Here is a 10,000-nt window from a genome sequence, read left to right on the forward strand (position 1 = left end):
AACAATCACTTCACCATACATAACATCACCTAATAATATAAATAAAAGCAAATTGTATAATAAGTTTTAAGAAACAAAGAAACCTTGAATTGGGGTAAGCAATTTATGTTTTTAATTATGTATAATAATCTTTGTATAAAATCTAAACTTTAACTATTACTTTTAGCTTTACTTCTATAGCAATTTACTTTCCAGTTTTATTTTGTGTTTCTAATATTTTTGGGTAATTGAAACTGTTTTTCTTTCCTCTCCTTAGATCATGCCAAAAAGTCGTTAATTGAACGTCATAAGGCTGCCCAAAAACTAAGTCAACAGCAGCGTTATTCCAGTGAAGATTTATATAAACCTCGACCAATTTTGGGACAACGCTCACGACGCAGAGGCATGGATTCTTTAGTTTAAGTTTTGTGTTTTTTTTTTGTAACTTTTAGTGCTTGCTATTGAATTTAAAGTTCAATTATTTTATTACTATTTAAGGCATTTTTTGTTTTATTTGTATATGAATTTATTTTTTATAATTATTAAGCAAATACACTTTCATACATATTATTGTATGCTGAATTATGCACGTTATGTAAATAGAAGAATAGAGGTTTTTAAAACTTAATAAAATTTTGCATTTGTAATCATAGAACTTTGAAAATGTAGTATAATGTTTAGGATGGGTAAACAAATTTAAAATTAAAATATAAAAAGCTAGATGATTACTGCATCATCGGGGGGATTTTGTTAAAGTATTTATTTGGGTCTCATTTTGTAAATTTAAACAAAAATGTTGGAGAAAATTTTCTTATACACAATTATATTTTGGAAATTAAAGTTGTTAATTTTTGTCAAGGTTTTAAAAAATATCAATTTGTTCTTCTATTTCCGATTATTTAAACTTGTCTGCATTTGTTTTCATTTCCTTTATCGGTTCCATGTCTTGTCTTTTATCATTCTTTTTCCGTTTTAATTACTACCTTCTTTAATCACCCCATTGCCATATTTTTGCAACTCTGCTATTTAAATCTATCTCTTCCGTTAGTTATACAAACAACTCTGTTTTAGTTATGGTGCTTCTTCTTTATAACATCTCTGTCTGTAAGCAGACGTCAACAAATTGTCAAATTAGTTCGCGGTTTTATTAGTTTTGCAACAGGTTAATTAACGGCTAAGCTTATGTTTTATTTAATAAAAAATGAATAAATTAAGTGTTAAAATTAAATTAAATATATTGTTACATAAAGTTTAATAATTATATTATGGGTTTATGTAAAAATTTGCAGGGAAATGTTAAAGTTTTGGCTAAAAAATTAAATGGAAAAAAAGTTTGGCAAACATTTTGCCGGCTTGTAGAATTTGGCAATTGGATTTTTTTTTGGAATTTTGTAAACTTTAGTCTGCTGGTGCTGTAATGAAAAGTTTATGTGGTAAAAAAAGGAAGCACCATCAGTAGTGTGACTAAAGAGACCACTTGCTTAGAGTTTATAAAAAAAATCATGGAAAGGCTTGCAGCATACTTTTGGAAACAAATAAATAAAAGTTGGAGCCAAGTGCTTTGTTGGTTCTTATTAAATGATTATAGTCCATTAGTAGAGTACTTGCAGGAATCAGTTCATTTAAAGTATTTTTTTAATGCAAAGTAAATATTAAAGTGTTTGTTCAAAGTTTTGTAAAAAGAATGAAAAGAAAATAAAAATAAAGTAAAATAAGTGAAAAAAATATAAAAGTAAAATAAATATCAAATTTAAAAATAAAAAAGTAAAATAAGTGAAAAAATATAAAAGAAATCAGAAATGGCCTGTTAAAGAATCAAGTGAAGTGCGTAAAGAGGATTTAAAAGATAACAGTTCTTATTGGATTGGAAGGTGTTTACCTAATGGAGTAAAAAGTGAGTGTTTAGGTTATAGGAGGAACCCGCAAGTATGTGTGTAATTCACAAGTCCAGCAGCTGATCCATAGTGGATTCTCAAAGGTGAGTGTTTCTTTTGTAATTATCGAATTTTAACATATTTAAGAAATTAATAAAAATAAGAGTCCTCCAAAATTGTCTTGAAATGTATTAAACTTTATTAGGATGCTCGATCTTTAATGATTTGAATTAGTTTTATGAGTCTTAAAAGACTACTGCTTGCAATCCATTTTAGTTGATAAAAATCTATGGGATTTGCAAAAACTTTACTTTAAAATTAAATAGATTTAGGCGGAATCAATAACACTACAATAACACTAATTGATCGTAATGTTACTTTTTGAGATGACATATCCAACAAGAAATCTAGCATATTTTATCTTTTAAGTTATTTTCTTATTCTATAACGATAAATCGATCGCGTGTGCAGTAAGTTGGACCCTGTTCTGTTCGATAGAGGTCTAGGTGTATTTCATCGGATTTGATGTATGTGTACTTTCAAACTAATTAACTAAATCTATGTCCCACCAAAAATCTGATAAATCTGGGGTCATATATGATATTCACTCCTATTCTGCATTTATATATAAAACTGTAATTTAATTTCAATTAAATTATGCATTTTCGAAAAGCAATTTTGACCTGTATACTTTTCTCATTTTTATTAAAAAGGCATTTGTTCATGTATTTTTTACTTATAATTGACATAAAAACAATTTTATTTATTTCTTTTTTGTTTATTGTTAAAGTTCTTTCATTTTTGTTTTAAATTTTATATAATATTTTACAGTATTAATTCTTGTAGTGTTTTGTCTGTCTGTGTGTGTGTGTTTGAGTGTCGTTTTACGATAACAATTTTTTTTTTTTGTAATAAGTTTAAATTTAGGTTTTTTTCCTTTTATTAATAAGTAAATTACTATAATAATTATGTATATTACTAATAATATTATTGTTAAGAAAGTAGTAATATTTGTTTTATTACTAAATAATATAAATAACAAGTTTTTTTAATTTTAATACAATACAATATAATTAAACATAGTTAAAGAAGTTTTGTTTTTTTTTTTGTATTAACAAAGACAAATTAAATTGAAATCATTGATTAACAATTTATGTGGGTTTTAAAAGGAAAAGCAATTTTAACAAAAAAAATTTATAATAAAAATAATAATAGTAACATTGAAAATCAATTTTTAAGGTTACAATTTAAAATTGTTGATTTTTTTTGTTTTTATTTCTTTAAGAAAATTTCTAATGGTAGTAATATTTAGTAATAGTATTTATTATTCGAATATTGTTTTTTGTTTGTTTATTTTATATTAAATAAATTTCACTGGGGTTTTAAGGTTTTTTTAAAAGTTATTAAGCTGGTTTAAGGTTTGGCTGATTTATTATTAAGTATTAGCAATGGGTTTTAAACTTAATATTAAACAAAAGTTATAATTTTTTGTTGAAATCGAAGTTTATAGCGTTTTTATATAAAAATTTTACGAAATTCTTTAAGGATTTTTTTTTAAACTCATTGCTAATATCAGTGTGTGGAATTTTGTATGCATATTTCGATTGTTTTTTCTTAATTTTCATAAAACTTAAACAAGGCTTAAATAAACTGGGGGTAAGTTCGTCAAATTATAAAAAAAACACTTATAATTAAAGGCAATTTTAAATAAAATAATAAAAAATATAAAATTTTTAAAAATGTTGTACGAAAAATGGCAAATTTTTAAACTGTTTTACAATATAACAGTTTCAAAACGTATATACATAATCGTATAACAGTATTCGAACGTTAAACAGTTTTCAAACTATTTCACTTAAGAGTTTAACAATTTTCGGCCTGTCCAGTATCAAAATGTTTATCAGTATAACAGTTTTTAAGCTATTTTCTTAACTGTAATAAATAACCGTATAACAGTTTTAACGCTGGTATAAAAAGTTCCATAACTCCAAAACTGTTATACATAACAGTTTTAAAACTGTTTAGCTAAGAGTATATAGTGCACAAACAGTTTTTATAAGAGTATAACAGTTTTCAAACGTTTATATAATCCGTTTAACAGTTTTCAAACTATTTTACTTAAGAGTATAACAATTTTTGTAGTGTTTTCTATAACAGTATAATAGTTTTCAAACTGTTGTAAATTACTTTCCGTATAACAGTTTTAACACTGCTATATTAGGCATAATAGATTCAAAACAGTTATACATAATAGTATAACAGATTTAAAGTTATTTACATAAGAGTATACAAGTTCTGAAGCTGTTTTAATAAGAGTATAACAGTTTTCAAATTGTTATACATATTATTATCTGTTAAATTAACCAATACATAACAGCTGTCTTGAAAACTGTTATAAATAACGACTGCTTTGAAATTGCTATACAAGCAGTTTTATAACTGTTATAATGTTTTAAAATAATCATCTTTTTTAACAAAATTTTAATGTTTATAGTTTGGTGATAAAATTATTTAAATTTAACTGAATTATAACAATTTTTTAAGGGTTATACACAGACTTTTGTGTAAAACTTGCAATTAATTTAACTCAACAAGAAAGAAACAGTTTTTAATAAGAGTATAATAGTTAATAGTTTTTAAACTGTTGTACATATTATTATCTGTTAAATTTGTAACTGTTTTACATAAAACTGTTCTACATTACAACAGTTTTGAAAATAATGTACAAACTGTCTTAAAACTGTTATAATGTTTAAATAATAATAATTTTTTATAACAAAATTTTAAAGTTTATAGTTTGTTAATTAAAATTATTTAAATTTATCTGAATTTAACAATTTTTAAGTGTTATAAAGAGACTTTTATGTAAAATTTGCAATAAATTTTACTCAATAAGAAATGCTTTTAAAAACTGTTATAAATTTCTTTCCAAACAATTATCCAAAACTTAATAAAAAACTATATAAGTAATTTGTTTTTTTTTAACGCCATAAAATAATTTTAAAAACTGTTATAAAATTTACCCAAAATTCACAATAATATCTAAAGCTAACTTTTTAAAACCATTTTCCAGCTAATCTAAACTGTTATAAATTCTAAAATAGTTTATTAAAAAAAAAGTCTTCAAACACTTATAATTTTAAAGGAAAAATGCTTTATTATAACAGTTTTAAAACTATTAACTTCAGCTCTAAACTATAAACAAAAAATATATTAAAAAACTTTAAAAATTTAGAAAAAAAGCCAAAATAATAATAAAAAAATTCGAAAATTTAGTTTTTTGTTTTTCACGGTTTCACGTTTTGTTTTTTTATTTAATTTTTTTTGTGTAATTAAATTACAAAATTGAGTTTTTTTCTTTTTTTAACTTAAATTTGTTAAATTTCTTGTTTAAATTATTGTTTTCTTTGTTGGTTGTTTTTTTTTTATTTTCTAATTATATAACATACATATACATAGATTTTTTTGTTTATATTGTATATAGTATAATAATAATGAATTAAAAAAAAAAAAAATAATAATAATAATAATAACGATAAGGATTTTATTTGTTTTTCTTTGTTTTAATAATATACTATATTACATGACAGAATAGTTTTTGATTTTTAAAAATATATAATTATAATAATAATAATAATAAAAAATCACCACACTTGTGACTATGCATTCGAAAGTTAAAGAGGGTTTTCTTAGGAGGAGGGGTACAGAAGGATGGAAGCTGGAGAAAGCTGTTATTTTGTGGTATTATTTAACAAATAAAAATCTTTAAAATGCAAAGCCAAAGGTTACAGGGTTGCTTTTTTAAGGCAAAACTAGGTTTTGCAATACAGTTGTTTTTTTTTTTCAGCTTAAATATTTTACAATAAATACACGCTTTTAGATCTTGTATTTTTTTACACATGTACAAAAAACACACGCATCACATCCATCATTGTATGCTCATTTTAATGTGATAAATATATTCCCTTAACGTTTAGATTGCTGCAGCGAATACTAACAAACAATCAGAACAAACAGTGTTTTCAACAAGATGCTGCTGGAACTCACAGGCGAGTCATCTTGTTCCAAAAAATGAGCATAAGTTTTCGTTGATTTACATAACAAAGTTTTTATCAAGGACTGTGTTCTCTTTTCTTATTTTATAATTGTTGTTGTTGTTAGGCAGGTGTGTAAGTTGTTATATTAAGGGAGCTTAAGCAATTATTAACAAACGTTGGGAATATATTTTTTAATTTGTTCAATAATTTATGTTTTGTGCTTATGGACTTGAGAATCCTCTGTCGAAGGGACTTTTAACATCTGTATGTCTAGTGGTCAGATTAAGGGTGGGTGATGTAACGCTGGTGGACAGTTCACAAACTGTTTTAATGGGACCAGTAGGTAGGGCTGTAGTAGTGGCTGGTGTATGAGGCTGTTGTGGTGGTGGTGTTGATGATTCTTTGGGATTCTTAAATTCTTCGCTAGTTTCGGGCACTGGTACCATAAGATATGCATTAGGTATGTGTATATCGCCAACTACATCGGAAGTGGAGGTTTTACGTGGTTGCAGCGCATTTTTACCCGTTATTGTCGATTTGTAGTGATCACGATCGATGCCACATAAATAGAATTTGAAAAATTCATAAGTGGACCAACAAATAGCATTCGCTGGCATTGCATAAAGGACACGAGCCGTTAAACCCTTAAAGAAGCCGAGAGGACCAGCCACTGCATATATCTGGATGGGAATTTAGAAATTTGGATGAAACAATTAGTTTGAAAGTTTTTATAGTTTTAGTCTAGTCTATAGTCTAATCTGTAGTTTAGTCTATAGTCTAATCTGTAGTTTAGTCTATAGTCTATTCTATAATCTAATCTGTAGTTTAGTCTATAGTCTATTCTATAGTCTAGTCTATAGCCTAGTCTATACTATTGACTAGACTATAGACTCTATAGCCTAGTCTATAGTCTAGTCTATAGTCTAGTCTATAGTCTAGTCTATAGTCTAGTCTATAGTCTAGTCTATAGTCTAGTCTATAGTCTAGTCTATAGTCTAGTCTATAGTCTAGTCTATAGTCTAGTCTATAGACTAGTCTATAGTCTATTCTATAGTCTAGTCTATAGTCTAGTCTATAGTCTAGTCTATAGTCTAGTCTATAGTCTAGTCTATAGTCTAGTCTATAGTCTAGTCTAGTAGTCTATAGTCTAGTCTATAGTCTAGTCTATAGTCTAGTCTATAGTCTAGTCTATAGTCTAGTCTATAGTCTAGTCTATAGTCTAGTCTATAGGTCTAGTCTTTAGTCTAGTGTATAGTCTACTTTATAGTCTAGTCTAAAGTCTAGTCTAAAGTCTAGTCTATAGTCTATAGTCTATTCTATAGTCTAGTCTATAGTCTAGTCTATAGTCCAGTCTATAGTCTAGTCTATAGTCTAGTCTATAGTCTGGGCTATAGTCAAGTCTATAGTCTGGGCTATAGTCTAGTCTATAGCCTAGTCTATAGTCTAGTGTATAGTCTAGTCTATAGTCTAGTCTATAGTCTAGTCAATAGTCTAGCCTATAGTCTAGTCTATAGTCTAGTCTATAGTCTAGTCTATAGTCTAGTCTATAGTCTATAGTCTAGTCTATAGTCTAGTCTATAGTCTAGTCTATAGTCTATAGTCTAGTCTATAGTCTAGTCTATAGTCTAGTCTATAGTCTAGTCTATAGTCTAGTCTATAGTCTAGTCTATAGTCTAGTCTATAGTCTAGTCTATAGTCTAGTCTATACTATAGTCTAGTCTAGTCTAGTCTAGTCTATAGTCTAGTCTATAGTCTATTCTATAGTCTAGTCTATAGTCTAGTCTATAGTCTAGTCTATAGTCTAGTCTATAGTCTAGTCTAGTCTAGTCTATAGTCTATTCTATAGTCTAGTCTATAGTCTAGTCTAGTCTATAGTCTAGTCTATAGACTAGTCCTCTTAAGTTTAGTATATTTGCAAGACCCATTTGTAGTTGCATATACAAGATTTTCGAAATAAATTTTTTACATTAATACCAACTCACCTTTCTAATGGCTTCCATCATTCCCTTAACCAAACCCGTTTCCTGAGTATTCAATAGTGTTTTAACAACATCTAATGGTGTGGTAATTGCAGCCGCACAAGCACCAGCAGCACCGCCAGCAATGACATGAACCGGGGGATTATATTTGCGTTCATGATTGAGCTGGCATCAAGAAAAGAAAACGAAATAATACACAAATTAATTAAGTTCAAAATTCGTTACAAAAATTCAAATCGTCACACAAAAACTAACCATATTTTGGAAAAACTCATAAGTGGAAAAGTGTATTGTCTGATTTGGTATATTCATTACCAATTGTGTTGAATATGAGCGATAAAAAGCCTTAATACCCTCCTGTTGATAAACGCCACGCAAACATTGCACCACCGATTTATAGGGAGAATTATACATTTGTAAACGTTGTTTATAACCTCAGCGGGATTTGAAACGGCATCGTGTATGAGAGTAGCAATGACACCGGAAGCCACTATTTGAAAAGTAGAAACAATATTAATATTAATTTGTATTCATAGTTATTTGAAATAATTTCAATTACTTACTATAATTTATATGATTGTGTGTGGTTACTTTGGTCATCAGTTCTTTGGACATTTCATAGGAACCAAAGTATAAAGCATGTGCTGGACCAGCACCAGCCACAACAGCGCTAACACCTCGTATGGGTCTAAAATTAATAAAACAATGGTTTTGGTTTGGTTTCGTTTCTTCAAAACATTTTGTGTTTAAAGGTTTTCGGGAATTTTGTTGATTTTTATAGGAGTGTATGTGTGTTTGTGTGTATGTTTGTATGGAAGTTTTTATTTTAATATTTTTTCTAAAAACAAAACATTTACCTCAGGATACCCTCCTTTTTTATCATATTTGTAAATGTGGCTGTGATGTTGTATTTTGATGTGGCTGGTGATAAACTTTGCATACGTGTCTGTAATAATAAAAATAGATAAAAATTTATATAATTTATTTGTTTTTTATTTTATACTATATGTAATCTTTTATTTGTTTTTATAATTTTTTGCAATTACTTAGAGCTTTACATATTATTAGTATGTGTGTGTGTATTATAATAATTTTTTTATTTAATTTAAAACATTCACCTGAAACATTTTAGTTTTAATCAGATAAAACTTACTGTTTATTATTATTTTTTTTTTGTTAAAAATGCAAATTTTATTAACGGAAATAGTATCTAGTAAACGTTTAACTTAATATTTATTATTAGAATCCAGTCATAATTATTTTTATAGTAAGAAAAGAACATCTTGAAAATGCTATTATTATTGTAATAGAAAATGTTATGGTTTTTATCTTTTTGCGTTTTAAGTTTATTAAAGGTTATTTGAAAGATACTTAAAATAACAATAAATTATTGAATATTAATTTACAATACAATTTACAATACATAAGTATAGGCTTTTTTGTTTTAATATTTAGTTAACTTTTTCTTAATCATTATTAGATATTGACAAAACCTTAAGTATACCTATTAGCTAGCTTTTAATGTCGCAAATGGCAGCTTTATAAATGTTGTTGTAATATTGCAGAATTTTATACATTTTCTTTATTTGCAAGCTTTACTATGGAGACTGAACTTTGCAATGACTTTATTAAAGGAAGAAGTTTTAGACAGAAGTCCAGAACAGAAGCATTTATCAAAATGTTCGTAGTTAGTGAGTTTCCTGCTAACTTTATCGCTTAAAAAGATGGTGTTACTTTCTAAAATTTTAATTAGAGAAACGCTACTCCAACCTAGTAAATTTGTTGAGGTAGTAAATATGCAACAATTAGGAAATAAAGTTCTACTAAATTACATTAAAAACCAGTTCAAAAAATGACTTTTAGTCTTGCAAAGTTCAATCAAGTGTAGTTTGAGTATAGAATTTTTACTAGCTAGCCTTATTACGATAGCAATAGGGTGTTTCTGGTTGGACGATCAATAAACTTCAAAGGAAATCTGGGTAATAAAAAGAAAAAGTGAGTAAGTAGTCCGAATATTTAGGTCACTGGTTGTTTTTTCGCTGTTGGTAGAATACAGCTGTTACTGAGTTGAAAATCTTTGGCCGATAGGGAATAGGGTCGTGCGGGGTGGAGGTTCAATTGTCGTGGAAAC

The 10,000-nt window shown here is 27.0% G+C and overlaps 2 protein-coding genes across 3 annotated transcripts in view; one reads left to right on the top strand and one right to left on the bottom strand.

Moving 5' to 3' along the window:
- LOC119606686 (biorientation of chromosomes in cell division protein 1-like 1) overlaps positions 1–650 on the top strand; it is a 7,699-nt gene extending 7,049 nt beyond the window's left edge. Inside the window, exons 3-4 of one of the 2 annotated variants that reach the window (XR_005231676.1) lie at positions 1–94; positions 257–650. The exon at positions 1–94 is cut by the window's left edge and continues 161 nt beyond it. Coding sequence is in view for 1 of the 2 variants with exons in the window: in XM_037960247.1 (XP_037816175.1) it covers positions 257–402 (146 nt within the window). In the remaining variant the exon portion in view is untranslated. The remainder of the gene's footprint in view (positions 95–256) is intronic. The other variant, XM_037960247.1, reaches the window with a different exon arrangement.
- Positions 651–6,111: 5,461 nt separating this feature from the next.
- Positions 6,112–10,000, bottom strand: part of LOC119606679 (mitoferrin) — a 17,977-nt gene continuing 14,088 nt past the window's right edge. The window contains 6 exon segments of the mRNA XM_037960238.1: positions 6,112–6,570; positions 7,873–8,034; positions 8,125–8,300; positions 8,303–8,359; positions 8,433–8,557; positions 8,727–8,815. Of these exon segments, the coding sequence (XP_037816166.1) occupies positions 6,112–6,570; positions 7,873–8,034; positions 8,125–8,300; positions 8,303–8,359; positions 8,433–8,557; positions 8,727–8,815 (1,068 nt within the window).

The sequence above is a fragment of the Lucilia sericata genome, unplaced genomic scaffold (assembly GCF_015586225.1).
Source record: "Lucilia sericata isolate MDLA Ls3-8-SP2 unplaced genomic scaffold, ASM1558622v1 Contig000612F_arrow, whole genome shotgun sequence".
Taxonomy (NCBI): Eukaryota; Metazoa; Arthropoda; class Insecta; order Diptera; family Calliphoridae; genus Lucilia; species Lucilia sericata.